Source organism: Marmota monax, unplaced genomic scaffold (assembly GCF_021218885.2).
Source record: "Marmota monax isolate L192 unplaced genomic scaffold, Marmota_monax_Labrador192_F-V1.1 WCK01_AAM20220418_F8-fsc00182, whole genome shotgun sequence".
Taxonomy (NCBI): domain Eukaryota; kingdom Metazoa; phylum Chordata; class Mammalia; order Rodentia; family Sciuridae; genus Marmota; species Marmota monax.
In genome coordinates, this window is record NW_026693043.1 from 3,673,251 (window position 1) to 3,690,228 (window position 16,978).

Here is a 16,978-nt window from a genome sequence, read left to right on the forward strand (position 1 = left end):
GCCTATACAAGGGGTGCGTCGATTGTTTCTTTACCTTTTACTCATATTGAGAAAATCCTGAGTTGAAAAGTCTGGTAATAGAAATATGGACCAATGTCTGATGAAAGAATGGTCCTTTGTACTCTTTTTTGAATAAACTCACCAAAGCCCTATAAGAAAACTGTTATTCTGGGAGTTAACTTTACTAAGAGTTTGGAAGAACAGTGGAATGAATCTGATCTAACTTTCCTATGAACATATGTGAATATAACACAGTGAATCTTACCATCATGTATATCCACAAGACACTAATTTTAAAAACTATAAGCAAATAGCAGAAAGATCAGTAGGGCAGATGGAAGGGAATGGGGGAGGGGTGGGGAAGGAAAGGGGAAGTATGGGGGAACTGAATTAGAGCAAATTATATTCCATGCTTTTATAACGATGTCAAAATGAATCCTAATGTTATGCATAACTAAAAAGAATCAATAAAAAAGATCAATATGCCTATTTTACATATCTATAAAGCAGTAAACAATGCAAGTCCAATTGAGAAAACTATTAATGTTTGCAATGTAAACAAAATATAAATGTAATTATGATATATCTTATAAAATATATATATGGAATCATTTAAATACAAAAAAAAAGAGTTTGGATTTGAAGACTGGTTAATTAGCAGATATTTGAGGGTCAAACCTCCATCTGAGAGACAGGAGCTAACAGATAAATCCATTCCCCTTTCTTTGTTGTCCTAACCCTCCACCCCCAACTTCCTCCTGCCTCCACCAGCCAGGGAAGTCCTGAGTCAGGGTTGACAGAGCTTCTTTAGGACACACTCTCACAGACTGAGCAATCAATCTGCACTAAGAGGCAGCCAGTTTGCTAACACACCATTGTATTGGTTCTCTGTCCTTCTCTACTTCATGTGCCCAGTGCAGTAACAATATATATGCCCTCTACCTCTGCCTCTGCTTTTTGAGGAAATCAATCTAAAACATAAAATGTAAAAGGAGTGAGAGAAGTTACACTGGTTCTAATCAAGAAGTGCTGATAGAAAGGAAGAGTCAGACATTGGCAAGCAATGATTCAAAGCAGGATATAGCTCAACACAGACTGGGAAAAGAATATAGGCAAGGAAAGCTCCTTAGGCTAGGAAACATCAACCATCCTTTGTTAAAAACTGAGGGGAAAATTTCATAGGTTAAAAAAAAAACCCACATAGTCAAAAGAAATATAACAAATAAAAGTATGCAAATTATAGTTACATGCAAAAGTTCTTAACAATCGAGATGGAAAAAACACAAAAATACCTAAGAAACATGATCAGAGGGTTCATAGAAAAGAAAAGCAATGAATTTAAAATACATGAAAAAATGTTCAACTTCACTCATAAGAAAGGAAATGCAAATCACAACTGCACTGAGATACTATTTCTTGTTTATCTGGCAAAAATTCAAGTTTCAAAATGCACTCTGTTGGTGAGACTGTGGGAACATAGGCACACTTATTCATTGCTGGTGGGAGTGCAAAATGTTTCAGCCCCTATAGAGGGGAATTTGGCATTATGTAGCAAAAAGGCAAATGCTTTTACATTTTGATTCAGCAATTCCACTTCTAAGAATCAAATGTAAATTATATCAGAACAGATTTGAAATAATAAACATAAGGTTATTTACTGAGAATTATTTATACAAACAATAGTCTGGGAGCAATCCACATATCCATCAATGAGAACAGACTGAATAAACCACTGTACAGCCACACAAGGGATATTATATTGTCATTTAAAAAAGTATGAGAATCTCTGTATTAGTTTACATGGCTGCTGTACCAAATTACTACCAACTTTATGGCTGAAAAAAGAAAGTTATGGGGCTGTGGTTGTGGCTCAGCGGTAGAGTGCTCACCTAGCACGTGGGGCACTGGGTTCGATCCTCAGCACCACATACAAATGAAATAAAGATATTGTTTCCAACAACAACTAAAACAAAATATTAAAAAAAGAAGAAAGTTATTCTGTCAGAGTTCTGGAAATCAGAAGTCCAAAATCAACATATCAGCAGGGATGGATAGCTCCTTTTTTTGTCTTTTTGGTACCAGGGATTGAACTTGGGTGCTCAAACACTGAGCCACATTCCCAGATTTTTTATTTTTTATTTTGAGATAGGATCTCACTAAGTTGCTGGGGGCCTGGCTAAATTGCTAAGGCTGGCCTTAAACTTGTGATCCTCCTGTCTTAGCCTACTGAGCATCTGGGATTACAGAAGACCACCACCATGCCCAGTGGGATGGCTCCTTGGGGCTTTGAAAGGGAAATTGTTTTATACTTCCCTCCTGGCATCTGGTATAATCCTTGATATTCTTTAGCATGTAACTGTGCCATTTTAATCTCTACCTTTATCTTCACATGGTCTTCCTGTGTCTCATATATCTTTTATTTTCTTTTTAAATTTTTTTTAGTTGAAGATGGACATAATACCTTTATTTTATTTATTTTTATATGGTGCTAAGGATCAAACGCAGTGCTTCACACATGCTAGGTGAGCACTCTATCACTGAGCCACAACCCCAGCCCCTCTTTTCTTTTATAAAGACACTTGTGTTTAGATTTTGTGCTCACCTCAATCCAAAATGATCTCATCTCAAGATGGTGGAGGAAGAGCAAAGAAAAAAGATCCCTTTGGTTCCAGAAAATCTCCTGAAAAAGAGGAAGGCTTATCAGGCCCTCAAAGCTACCCAGGCAAAGCAGGCACTTTTGGCAAAGAAGGAGAGAAAAGGAAAAGAATTCAGATTTAAGCGACTGGAATCATTTCTACATGATTCTTGGTGGCAGAAACGTGACCGCGTGCGCATTAGACGACTAGAAGTGAAACCTCATGCTTTGGAAGTACCTGATAAACATTCCTTGGCCTTTGTTGTACGCATCCAAAGGATTGATGGGGTGAGTTTACTGGTGCAGAGGACCATTGCAAGACTTCGTCTGAAGAAAATATTTAGTGGTGTCTTTGTTAAAGTCACCCCCAAAAGCCTAAAAATGCTACGGATAGTAGAACCTTACGTGATCTGGGGATTTCCAAATCTGAAGTCTGTCTGGGAACTCATCTTGAAACGTGGACAAGCAAGGGTGAAGAATAAGACCATCCCCCTGACAGACAACACAGTGATTGAGGAGCATCTGGGGAAGTTTGATGTCATTTGTCTGGAAGACCTCATTCATGAAATTGCCTTCCTGGGGAAGCATTTTTGGGAGATCTCTGGATTCTTGTGCCCTTTCCACCTCTCTGTTGCTCGTCATGCTACCAAAAATAGAGTGGGTTTCCTCAAGGAGATGGGCTTACCTGGCTATCGGGGTGAACGCATCAATCAGCTCATCCGCCAGCTGAACTAAACCCAGAATACCTGAAAGCTGTGCATCGGAAGCATGTGTTCTGTTGGATGGAATTGTTGTCAAGTATCTTCACAGAAGATTATTTTCTGCCTTAAGAAACTGGAAAGAAGGAATTGGGGAAGAGACAGTAGGTTATGATCATGGCAGGCACCTCTCATCACAGCCCAGTTCCAAGGAAAATTGTTTTCCACATTGACCACCTCTGCTCTGCGGTTTAATATTGGTGAATGAATAACCCAGCCATGTATACAAGTCTCCCTAAGCCTCTTGCAGCAGTGGATCAAGTCCAGGAGCATACTTGAATCTAGAGGTCCCAAGAGCCTTGTTTTGAAAAGACTTAAAATACTTGGGAAGAAAGCACAAAAACCAAGTACTCGTATGTCTCTGTTGTTTCGCCTGACAGTTTTGTGAACTATCATACTTGCCTTGGCTCTAAGTGTATGGGGAGCTTTTCTATCCTATCCTGCAACAGACTTAAGTTCCCTTCACTAGCTCAGAGGTTGAGAAAGGAGGAACCTTTCACCCTGAACACAACATACTCAAAATTTTGCTTAGAATTTCAGGGTGTTCATAGACCCTTCTCTTTCAGGATTTACACATCTTCTCTGAGGAAGTCTTGTTCTTATTAGCATGTGGTCACTCAGGCCGTGATCTTGCTAGTCTTCTGGTTCCATGACTTGCAGAAGACCAAAGTTCACCCAGCCAATTGTGTTTCTATAAAGAACACAGTGGCGGGCCAGGTGCAATGGCACACACCTGTAATCTCAACAACTCAGGAGGCTGAGGCAGGAGGATTGCAAATTTGAAGCCAGCCTCAGTAATTTAGTAAGACCCTGTCTCGAAAATGTAAAAAAGTGTGTGGGGGGATGTAGCTTAGTGATAAAGCACCCCTGGGTTCAATCTTCAGTGCCAAAAAAAGAATAGAGTAACGGATTTTTCATTTTCTACGTCATCTATAATTACATTACTATTTTCTCCCCTGGGATTCAGGATGCAATTTCCAGGTTTCCCTGATCATCATTCTGCTTAAAATCCAGATTAGGAAGAAGGGAGCCATTTTCTTGTTTTGGCATGAATGAAATTAGCACTATTTTGACTTTTTAGGACCCAGGCAGGCAACTCAGTTGGATTTTTCCCCCCTTATTCTGGACTTAGGAAGTATTGTCCTTTATCTTTCTAGTAATGAGGGAGATCAACAAAGCTTCTGGGGATGCTAATCCTGAAAAAAAGTGGATACTATTTATCTTCATCAGTGTCTACCCTTAAAAGTGGTACTTCCCTCTGAAAAAAAAAAGATTCTTATCTTAACTACATCTACAAAGACCTTTATTCCAAGTAAAACCACATTCTCGGGTACTAGATGGATATATCTTTGGGGGAAAAAAATTACACCCAGTATAGTCCCCGTATACTGACACAGATTAATTTCCAGAACATATCACTAAGTATATAGAGAAAAATGTAGAACATTGTTTAAAATTTGTTTCTGTCTTTTTAAAATTGTCTTTCAGGACAGGTTCTTGCTATGTTGCTCAGGCTAGACTTGAATTCATGATCCTCCTAGCTCAATCTTCTGAGTAGCTGGGATTATAGACGTGTGCTACTGTGGCCTAAACAGTGTTTGTAGTATATTTTGTGTGAGCAAGGTGAAAAAATAAGAATACATACACACATATGCATGTATTTACACATGTGTGTACTTTCAAACAGTATCCCTAGAATAAGCCAGAAACTTATCAAAATGGTGAACTCTTGAGTGTGGGAGACAAAGGGAAAAGACAGGGATACAAAAGAGGCTTCTGAATATACTTTTTAAAATATAGTTTTGGAATGAAAAGACATAGATTGGCAGAATGGATAAAAAAAAAAAGACTCAACTATATATTCTTTGCAAGACACTCAACTTATAAGCAAAGACAACAACAGGCTGAAAGTAAAAAGATGGAAATTAATACATCATGCAAAAGGAGCCTGAAAACAAGTAGGAGTAGCTACTGTCATATCTAACAAAGCAGACTTCAAGCCAAAATTAATCAAGAGACAAAGTCACTTCATTCTGGTAAAGGGAATGATCCAATAGAAAGATATAACAATAATAAGTAATTATGCTCCAAATGTTTGTGCACATAATTACATAAAATAGACACCCTCTAGCCTGGCTGTGGCGGTATAAGAGCTCCCCCAGACATCCAGGTGGGATGGGTCTCCCACCTTGGAGGGGCGAGTCCCCTATACCCTGGTTGCAGTGGTATAGGAGCTCCCCACTACACCCAGTTGGGAGGGGTCTCTCGCCTGGAGGGGAGAGTCTCTGCTACCCTGGCTGCAGCGGTATAGGAGCCCCCACCCCAGGACACCAAGGTGAGTTTTCCAAGGAATCTCCGTACAGGTTTCCAGATTAGCTGCACCAATTTGCAGTCCCACCAGCAATGTATGTGTATACCTTTCCCCCCTCAATCTTGCCAACATTTATTGTTACTTGTATTCTTGATAATTGCCATTCTGACTGATGTAAGATGAAATCTCAGTGTAGTTTTAATTTGCATTTCTCTAATTGCTAAGGATATTGAACATTTTTTCATATATTTGTTGACTGATGGTATTTCTTCTTCTGCAAAGTGCCTGTTCAGTTCCTTTGCCCATTTATTAATTGGTTTTTTTTGGTTTTTTGGTGTTAAATGTTTTGAGTTCTTTATACATCCTGTAGAGTAATGCTCTATCTGAGGTGCTGGTGGCAGACTTTTTTCTCTCTTTACATTTTCAATTGTTCTCTTTGCTGTAAAGAAGCTTTTTAGTTTAAAAAATATGGAACAATTCACAAATCTGCTTGTCATCCTTGTGCAGGGGTCATGCTAAGCTTCTCTGTATCATTCCAATTTTAGTATATGTGCTGCTGAAGCAAGCACTCAGTAAAGACTCTTGGAACCTAAAAAAATATTATAAATCAAATGGACTTAACAGACTTATATAAAAGATAACATCTATCAACAGCTGAATATACTTTCTTCTTAGCAGCTCATGGAACCTTCTCGAAAACAGACCACATTTTAGACCACAAAGCAACTTTTAGCAAATTCAGAAAACAAATCAAAGAACTGATATTATTCCTTGTAATAATGGAATGACATTAAAAATCACCCCCCAAAGAAACCATATAAACACCTGGAGACTGAAAAATAAATGGGTAATAGAAGAAGTTGTGGAGAAATTTAAAAATTCTTAAAACAAGAATAGGGATACAACATACTACAACTCCAGGGACACTATAAAGGCAGTTTTAAAACGAAAGATTATAATTATGAATGCCTACATAAGAAAATCAGAAAAATCTCAAGTAATAAACCTAATGATGTATCTCAAGTTCTGTGAAAAACAAGAACCAATTCCAAAACCAGTACAAAGGAAATAATTAAGATCAGAGCCAAAATCAACAAAAATAGAGAGAATTAAAATATACAAGTTCTTTGAAAAGATAAATAACATGTATAGCCCATAATCAAAAGAGAGAAGATCCAAATTAATAAAATTAGAGATGAAAAAAGAGAAATCGGGGAGATCCAACATGGCGGCCGGCAAGGAAGCAGCACTTTCAGTATCTCCACATTAACCGAATCAGAAACACCCATTAAAACAGCTACATTCTACCTACTGAGGAACTTCTAGCAAAATTCCGCTGAAAGGAGACCTGCCAGGAATTAGTAAGTTATATTAGAGGTGACAGTTGGCCCCAGACAAGTGAATCTTGGCCGGCCACGCGGGCGCAGAGGTCCAATCCCGCAGCCACCGCCCAACCAGCTCTGCAAGCGGCCCCCGGCGGCCCGGGGCAGCGAGAAGGGTCCCCGCCTGGCCCGGCAGACGGCCTGTGCCCTCGCGGCTCTGCTAACGCCCCGCCCGCACGGCTAACGGCCCCCTGCCCGCCCGGCTCTGCAAACGGCCCCGCCCACCCGGCAAACTGGCCCCCCGCCCTCCGGGCTCTGCTGGCGCCCCCGTGGCCAGCGCCGGCCCGGCTCTGCAGGCGGCCCCCAGCGGCCCCGCGCAGCGAGAAGGGTCCCCGCCCGGCAGATGGCCTATGCCCTCCCGGCTCTGCTAACGGCCCCGCCCCCACTGCGAACGGCCCCGCCCACCCGGCAAACGGCTCCCCCCCCCCCCCCGAGACGACGTGAAGGAAATCTAACCAAGCCTTTATGAAATAGCGAACTGGGAACTAAAACCAGAGATTGTGTCAGACCAGAGACAAGCCAGTTCCACCCCTCCCTTCGGACACTCCAGCAAGGAGGCAGGGGCCCGCCATAGCAGAGAGGGGAAGTCACCAAAGTTCGGCCAAAGAGATTCCTTCCCAGCGGAATCTACTTTAGCAGGTGTGTGACTCCCACCCGCATCAGATACAAACAACCGGGAAACTTCAAAATCTCTCCGTGGGCATGACCGTAAGGGCCAAAGGACTTTCGACCCCCAACTCCCAATACTGCCAGTGACGTGGGTGTGACTGTAGGGGCGGAGGGAAGCAGAGAAGACTCCCCACCCCCAACTCCCCCAACCGCCAACTGAGAGAGCATGAGGGTAGGGGCGGAGGGAAACAGAGGACACTCCAGACCCCCAACTCCTCCTACCGCCAGCGGAGTGGTCGTGATTGTAGGGGCTGAGGGAAGCAGAGGGGATCCTCGACCCCCAACTCCCATTACCACCAGTGGCGACACCAATGGTCTTAGCCGCCAGACTCCAAAGGTGTGCCCACCGAAGGGGTCCGGAAAAATTAAACTATTGACTCCCAGAACACAGCTCCACAGCACTGGGGCTTAGATGAATGACAGAGAGAGTGCTCAGTCATTAGGGAAATAGAGCACTCGGAGGGGCTGAAAGTGTAACCAAATCCTTGGAGAACCTCCTCCGGTGCACAGGACCTGGCTGGCTGGCAGGAGAAAGGGGAGGAGGGGCTGTAGAAGTGAAACGGCTCTGGACCAACAGGATTGAGAGACTCCCAGGAGCCGCCTTACAGGGATTGCTGTTGACACATTGAGGGCAAATCTCAGCCCGGAGGGCACAGCTTTGCCTACGGGAAGAGAAGAAAATGGATCTCTAAGACCTAATTTTATTTCTTATTTTATTTTATTTTTTCTCTCCCTTTTTCCCTCTTTCTCTCCCCTTCCAAGTTTTATTGTTCTTTCCATTCTCCTCTATGCTATCTAACTCCCCCTCCTTCTTTCTTTTCAAGAGCACCTTCCTTCCCCTTCCCCCCAACTTTCATCCCAAGCATTACGTCCTCCATTTCGTGTAACTGTCTAAATGCAAACAGGTGAATGTTTTGAGGCCGTCTATAGTGCTCCTAAATACCTAGCTACTACCAACACCCTGATCCAATTGACGGTTAGTATCCCCCTTCAGTAGAGCAATCTTCTAAAGTAGCCAAGACATACTAACCCTTATACCTTCATAGCACCTAACCTAAAGTCCTAAGAACAAAAAACAAATCACTATATGCATACAAAATCCGGAAGCCCTTTATAAATTGAATGAATCAGCTCTAAAGTACAATAAAGCCCAACATCTATAGGCATAATCTCCCACCACAAAGGAGAGACAACAGAGATAAACAAAGCCAAAACAAATGTATAGGAGAAAGCAGTTACAAAGCAGTCAAACAGAGCTGGAAACTAACGTGAACAACATGAAAAAGCAAGGGAAAAAAGGAGTACAGATAATGCAGGACAACTTAAATCTACAGGAGGACCTAGAAGCATCAGAAACATGGACAGGGAAAGAAATCAAGGCATACCTAGCTCAGATGGAATGGAATTTTAGAGAAGACATGAGACAGCAAGTCCAAGAATTGAAAGTATATTTTGAAAACAAACTAAACAAACAAATTCAAACTGCAAAGAACGAGCTTTACCAGGAGATAGAGATCTTAAAAAAAAACCAAACAGTGATTTTAGAAATGCAAGAAACCATAAACCAGATTAAAAATGCTAACGAGAATATTACAAATAGACTAGATCAAGTAGAAGTCAGAACATCAGATAATGAAGACAAAGTTTATCAACTTGAAAAGAATATAGTCAACACTGAAAAAGATGGTTAAATCTCATGAGCAATCTATCCAAGAGATATGGGATCTCATCAAAAAACCAAATTTGAGAGTCATTGGGATAGAAGAAGGCACAGAGGTTCAAACCAAAGGAATGGACAACCTATTGAATGAAATAATCCTAGAAAACTTCCCAGAGATGAAAGATGGAATGGATTGCCAAATCCTGGAAGCCTACAGGACCCCAAACATCCAAAACTGTAATAGGCCAACTCCAAGACATATAATTATGAAGATAGCCAACATACAGAACAAGGAGAGAATATTAAAAGCTACGAGGGAAAGGAGGCAGATTACATTCAGAGGTAAACCAATTAGGTTAACGGCTGATTTTTCATCACAGACTTTGAAAGCGAGAAGATCCTGGAACAATGTATTTCAAACGCTGAAAAATAATGGATTCCAACCAAGAATACTGTATCCAGCAAAATTAAGCTTCAGATTTGACAATGAAATTAAAATCTTTCACGATAAACAAAAGCTAAAAGATTTCGCACCCAGAAAACCAGCACTGCAAAGCATTTTGGGAAAAATTCTACAAGAAGAGGAATGGAAAAACAGTGCCCAAAACCAACAGCGGGAGGTATCTCAGTAAAGGGGGAGGAAAACAACCAAAAAGTAAAAACTAGCCAAACTAAAATAAATAAATAAATAAACATGATTGGAAGTACAAATCATATTTCAATTGTAACCTTAAATGTTAATGGACTAAACTCACCAATCAAGAGACACAGGCTGGTAACCTGGATCAAAAAAACAAATCCAACAATATGCTGCCTTCAGGAGACTCATATGATAGGAAAAGACATACACAGGCTGAAGGTGAAAGGTTGGGAAAAATCATACCACTCACATGGCCCTCGGAAGCAAGCAGGAGTGGCCATACTCATATCAAATAAAATCAACTTCAAACCTAAGTTAATCAAAAGGGATAAAGAAGGACACTATATCCTGTTAAAAGGAACTATTCACCAACAAGACATAACAATTATCAATTTATATGCACCAAATAATGGTGCAGCAACGTTCATAAAACAAACTCTCCTCAAGTTCAAGAGTCAAATTGACCACAACACAATAATTATGGGTGACTTCAACACACCGCTCTCGCCATTAGACAGATCCTCCAGACAAAAGCTGAATAAAGAAACTATAGAACTCAATGACACAATCAATAACCTAGACTTAACCGACATATATAGAATATATCAACCATCATCAAGTGGATACACGTTCTTCTCAGCAGCACATGGATCTTACTCAAAGATAGATCATATATTATGCCATAGGGCAACTCTTAGTAAATATAAAGGAGTGGAGATAATACCATGCACCATATCTGACCATAATGGAATGAAACTGGAAATCAATGAAAAAAGAAGGAAGGAAAAATCCCGCATCACATGGAAAATAAACAATATGTTACTGAATGATCAATGGGTTACAGAAGACATAAAGGAGGAAATCAAAAAATTCTTAGAGATAAACGACAATTCAGACACAACATACCAGAATCTATGGGACACAATGAAAGCAGTTTTAAGAGGGAAATTCATTTCCTGGAATTCATTCCTCAAAAAAAGAAAAAACCAACAAATAAATGAACTCACACTACATCTCAAAACCCTAGAAAAGGAAGAGCAAAACAACAGCAAATATAGCAGAAGACAAGAAATAATTAAAATCAGAGCGGAAATCAACGAAATTGAAACAAAAAAAAACCATTGAAAAAATTGATAAAACTAAAAGTTGGTTCTTTGAAAAAATAAATAAGATCGACAGACCCTTAGCCATGCTAACGAAGAGAAGAAGAGAGAAAACTCAAATCACTAACATACGGGATGAAAAAGGCAATATCACAACAGACACTACAGAAATACAGAAGATAATTAGAAAGTATTTTGAAACCCTATATTCTAATAAAATAGAAGACAGTGAAGACATCGATAAATTTCTTAAGTCATATGAGCTGCCCAGATTGAGTCAGGAAGACACACACAATTTAAACAGACCAATAACAAAGGAAGAAATAGAAGAAGCCATCAAAAGACTACCAACCAAAAAAAGCCCTGGACCAGATGGGTATACAGCGGAGTTTTACAAAACCTTCAAAGAAGAATTAATACCAATACTTTTCAAGCTATTTCAAGAAATAGAAAAAGAGGGAGCTCTTCCAAATTCATTCTATGAGGCCAACATCACCCTGATCCCGAAACCAGACAAAGACACTTCAAAGAAAGAAAACTACAGACCAATATCTCTAATGAACATAGATGCAAAAATTCTCAATAAAATCCTGGCGAATCGAATACAAAAGCATATCAAAAAAATTGTGCACCATGATCAAGTAGGATTCATCCCTGGGATGCAAGGTTGGTTCAATATATGGAAATCAATAAATATTATTCACCACATCCATAGACTTAAAGATAAGAACCATATGATCGTCTCGATAGATGCAGAAAAAGCATTCAACAAAGTACAGCATCCTTTTATGTTCAAAACACTAGAAAAACTGGGGATAACAGGAACTTACCTCAACATTGTAAAAGCTATATATGCTAAGCCTCAGGCTAGCATCATTCTAAATGGAGAAAAACTGAAGGCATTCCCTCTAAAATCTGGAACAAGACAGGGATGCCCTCTCTCACCACTTCTGTTCAACATAGTTCTCGAAACACTGGCCAGAGCAATTAGACAGACGAAAGAAATTAAAGGCATCAAAATAGGAAAAGAAGAACTTAAAATATCACTATTTGCGGATGATATGATCCTATACTTAGAAGACCCAAAAGGGTCTACAAAGAAACTACTAGAACTAATAAATGAATTCAGCAAAGTGGCAGGATATAAAATCAACACGCATAAATCAAAGGCATTCCTGTATATCAGTAACAGAACTTCTGAAATGGAAATGAGGAAAACCACCCCATTCACAATATCCTCAAAAAAAATAAAATACTTGGGAATCAACCTAACAAAAGAGGTGAAAGATTTATACAATGAAAACTACAGAACCCTAAAGAGAGAGATAGAAGAAGATCTTAGAAGATGGAAAAATGTACCCTGTTCATGGATAGGAAGAACTAACATCATCAAAATGGTGATATTACCCAAAGTTCTCTACAGGTTCAACGCAATGCCAATCAAAATGCCAACGGCATTTCTGGTAGAAATAGATAAAGCTATCATGAAATTCATATGGAAAAACAAAAGACCCAGAATAGCAAAAGCAATTCTAAGCAGGAAGTGTGAATCGGGAGGTATAGCGATACCAGATTTCAAACTGTACTACAGAGCAATAGTAACAAAAACGGCATGGTACTGGTACCAAAACAGGCAGGTGGACCAATGGTACAGAATAGAGGACACAGAGACCAATCCACAAAATTACAAATTTCTTATATTTGATAAAGGCGCTAAAAGCATGCAATGGAGAAAGGATAGCATCTTCAACAAATGGTGCTGGGAAAACTGGAAATCCATATGCAACAAAATGAAGCTGAACCCCTTTCTCTCGCCATGCACAAAAGTTAATTCAAAATGGATCAAGGAGCTAGATATCAAATCAGAGACTCTGCACCTGATAGAAGAAAAAGTTGGCTCCGATCTACACATTGTGGGGTCGGGCTCCAAATTCCTTAATAGGACGCCCATAGCACAAAAGTTAATAACTAGAATCAACAAATGGGACTTACTCAAACTAAAAGTTTTTTCTCAGCAAGAGAAACAATAAGAGAGGTAAATAGGGAACCTACATCCTGGGAACAAATCTTTACTCCTCACACTTCAGATAGAGCCCTAATATCCAGAATATACAAAGTACTCAAAAAATTAGACAATAAGATAACAAACAACCCTATCAACTAATGGGCCAAGGACCTGAACAGACACTTCTCAGAGGAGGACATACAATCTATCAATAAGTACATGAAAAAATGCTCACCATCTCTAGCAGTCAGAGAAATGCAAATCAAAACCACCCTAAGATACCATCTCACTCCAGTAAGATTGGCAGCCATTATGAAGTCAAACAACAACAAGTGCTGGAGAGGATGTGGGGAAAAGGGTACACTTGTACATTGCTGGTGGGACTGCAAATTGGTGCAGCCAATTTGGAAAGAAGTATGGAGATTTCTTGGAAAGCTGGGAATGGAGCCACCATTTGACCCAGCTATTCCCCTTCTCGGTCTATTCCCTAAAGACCTAAAAAGAGCATGCTACAGGGACACTGCTACATCGATGTTCATAGCAGCACAATTCACAATAGCAAGACTGTGGAACCAACCTAGATGCCCTTCAATAGACGAATGGATAAAAAAAATGTGGCATTTATACACAATGGAGTATTACTCTGCATTAAAAAATGACAAAATCATAGAATTTGCAGGGAAATGGATGGCATTAGAGCAGATTATGCTAAGTGAAGCTAGCCAGTCCTTAAAAAACAAATGCCAAATGTCTTCTTTGATATAAAGAGAGCAACTAAGATCAGAACAGGGAAGAAGAGCATGAGGAAAAGATTAACATTAAACAGAGACGAGTGGGGGGAGAGAAATGGAGAGAGAAGGGAAACTATGGAAATGGAAGGAAACCCTCATTGTTACACAAAATTACATATAAGAGTTTGTGAGGGGAAAGGGGAAAAAAAAACAAGGGAGAGAATTAAACAACAGCAGATGGGGTAGAGAGGGAAGATGAGAGGGAAGGGGAGGGGGGATAGTAGGGGATAGGAAAGGTAGCAGAATACAACAGTCATTAATATGGTATTATGTAAAAATGTGGATGTGTAACCGATGTGATTCTGCAACTTGTATTTGGGGTAAAAAATGGGAGTTCATAACCCACTTGAATCAAATGTATGGAAGATGATATGTCATGAGCTTTGTAATGTTTTGAACAACCAATTAAAAAAAAAAGTAAAATGTGAAAAAAAGAAAAAAGAGAAATCACCACAGATAATACAGAAATCCAGAGGATTATTAGGGACTATTTTGAAAACTTAGACTCCAATAAATTAGAAAACCTAGAAGAAATCAAACCATTTCTAGAAACATAAGACTTGTCAAATTGAATCAAGAGGACATAGAAAATCTAAACAGATCAATAACTAGCAATGAGACAGAAGCAGTAATAAAAAGCCTTCCAACTAGAAAAATCCAGGACCAAATGGATTCTCAGCTGAATTCAATTAGACCTTTCAAAAAGAACTGATATCAATGCTCCCCAAATTATTCCATGGAATAGAAAGGGATGAAACACTTCCAAATTCATTCTGAGGCCAGGATTACACTTATACAAAAACCAGATAAGGACACTTCCAGGAAAGAAAACTACAGATCCAAATCAGATGAACTTAGATGCAAAAATACTTAATATAACATTAGCAAATCAAATTCAACAAATAATATATTAAGAAGATTATACATAATGACCAAGAAGATTATACATAATGAAACCAAGTTGGTTTCATTCCAAGGCTGGAAGGATGGTTTAACATATGCAAATCAATTAATGTAACTCACTACATAAACAGAATTAAGAACAAAAATCATAGTCATCTCAATAAATGTAGAGAAAGTTTTGACAAAATCCAGCACTTGTTCATGATAAAAATATTGAAGAAACTAGGGATAGGAGGAACTTACTCAACATCATAAAGTATATGTACAACATAACCAAAGCCAACATCATAGTGAATGGGGAAAAACTAAAAGTATTTCCTTTAAAATCTGGGATGGGATAAGAATATCCACTCTCACTATTCATATTCAATACAATACTAGAAATTCTAGCCAGAGAAATCAGACAAGAGAAAGAAATAAAAATGATAAAAAAGAAAACAAATTATTACTGTTTGCAGATGATATGATCCTATACTTAGAAGATTCAAAAAGCTCCACCAAAAGATCGCTAGAGCTAATAAATAAATCAGCAAAGTAGCAGCTCACAAAATCAACATACAAAAATTAATAACTTTCCTATATGCCAATAATAAATATGCCAAGAAAGAAATCAGGAAAACAGTCCCATTCACAATAGCTGCAAAAATAAACTATCTAGGAATAAATGTAACCAAGGGGGTAAAAGACCTCTACAATGAAAACTCTGGGATAGTGTAAAAGAAACTGAAGAAGATACAAGATAGAAAGACCTTCCATGTTCATGGATAGATAGAATTTATATTGTTAAATTGGCCATACTCCCAAAAGCAATATACAGATTCAATGTAATCCCCATCAAAATATCAATGAAATTCTTCACAGAACTAAAAAAAAAAAAAAAAAAAGTCCTAAATTTCCCTTCTAAGAATAAAAGACCCAGAATAGCCAAACCAATTTTAAGCCAAAAAGCAAGGCTGGAAGCATCACAATACTTGACTTCAAATTATACTGTAGAGCTATAGTAACAAAAACTGCATGGTACTGACATAAGAACAGAAACCTAGACCAATGGTATAGAATAGAAAACACAGAGACAAACCTACCCAAGATACACTCATCTGATCCTCGACAAACATAGCAAGAAACATGTTGGAGAAAAGACACAGCAAATGGTGCTGGGAAAACTGGTTATCCATATATAGAATAATAAGCTCAGGAAATAATACCGAGTGTTAATAAATGGGATGGCATCAAATAAAAAAGCTTCTGTACAGCAAAGTAAACAATTAGGAATGTGAAGAGAGAACCTACAAAATAGGAGAAAATCTTTGCCAGCTACTCTTCTGACAATATCTAAAATATATAAAGAACCCAAAAAAACTTAACACCAAAAAAAAAAAAACCCCAATCAATAAATGGGCAAATGAACTAAACAGACACCTCCTCAAATGAAGAAATACAAATGGCCATATATAAAGATATACAAGAAAAAAATAGTATACCTTTATATTTAACTAGAAATATCAATAAAAGAAAAACAGAGAATCAATAAAACACAAAGCTAGTTCTTTGAAAAGATCAATAAAGTTGAATCTTTCCATTTCACCTGTGTTAACACGTATATTGGCATAAAGCTATTCATAGTATCTCCTTAATAACCTTTTAATGACTGTAAGAGCTGAAGCAACAAACCTTCTTTAATTATAGCATTTTATGTCTTCTTTTTTTCTTGTTCAGTCTGGTACATTTTTTTGTAAGTGAGGAGATGCTCAAAAATTAAGACATGTTGAAAGGACAAAGGAACTAGATTGAAGAAGCTACTGCTGATTAAATTTGCAACAACTTGAGCACAAAAAAATTAATGAGAAAAACACATGAAATAATAAAAAATAACATACCCTCCCAAAGGCCATAAACAACACAAAACCTTATTTTCCAACAATAGAGGCAATTTCTATGCATACTCCCTAATTCTGACAATTGATTGCTTATGGGCAGATCTAAGTACCTTTTTTTCCCTTTTAAGTAGGAATTGTATTTCCAAGGTAATAAAACAATCTCGGCTGTAAAGGACAGTTATTCTTAAGAATGCTTGTAAATAAATGGAGAAGATATGATAAAACTGAAACAATCTTCATTTTG

The 16,978-nt window shown here is 38.6% G+C and overlaps 1 protein-coding gene and 1 non-coding gene across 2 annotated transcripts; one reads left to right on the forward strand and one right to left on the reverse strand.

Annotated features, from left to right (window-relative positions):
• The first annotated feature begins 2,629 nt into the window (after window positions 1–2,629).
• Window positions 2,630–3,740, forward strand: LOC124098899 (ribosomal protein uL30-like). Its single transcript, XM_046453859.2, has one exon. It carries the CDS (start codon window positions 2,630–2,632, stop codon window positions 3,368–3,370), a length of 741 nt encoding a protein of 246 aa, XP_046309815.1. The 3' UTR covers window positions 3,371–3,740.
• Window positions 3,741–6,166: 2,426 nt separating this feature from the next.
• LOC124098922 (U6 spliceosomal RNA) lies at window positions 6,167–6,273 on the reverse strand. Its single transcript, XR_006853744.1, has one exon. It is a non-coding gene; the product is annotated as a U6 spliceosomal RNA (small nuclear RNA).
• Between the last annotated feature and the right edge of the window lie 10,705 nt (window positions 6,274–16,978).

Coding starts and splice junctions, on each gene's coding strand:
- LOC124098899 (XM_046453859.2), top strand. CDS start 2,630: ATGGTGGAGGAAGAGCAAAGAAAAAAGATCCCTTTGGTTCCAGAAAAT.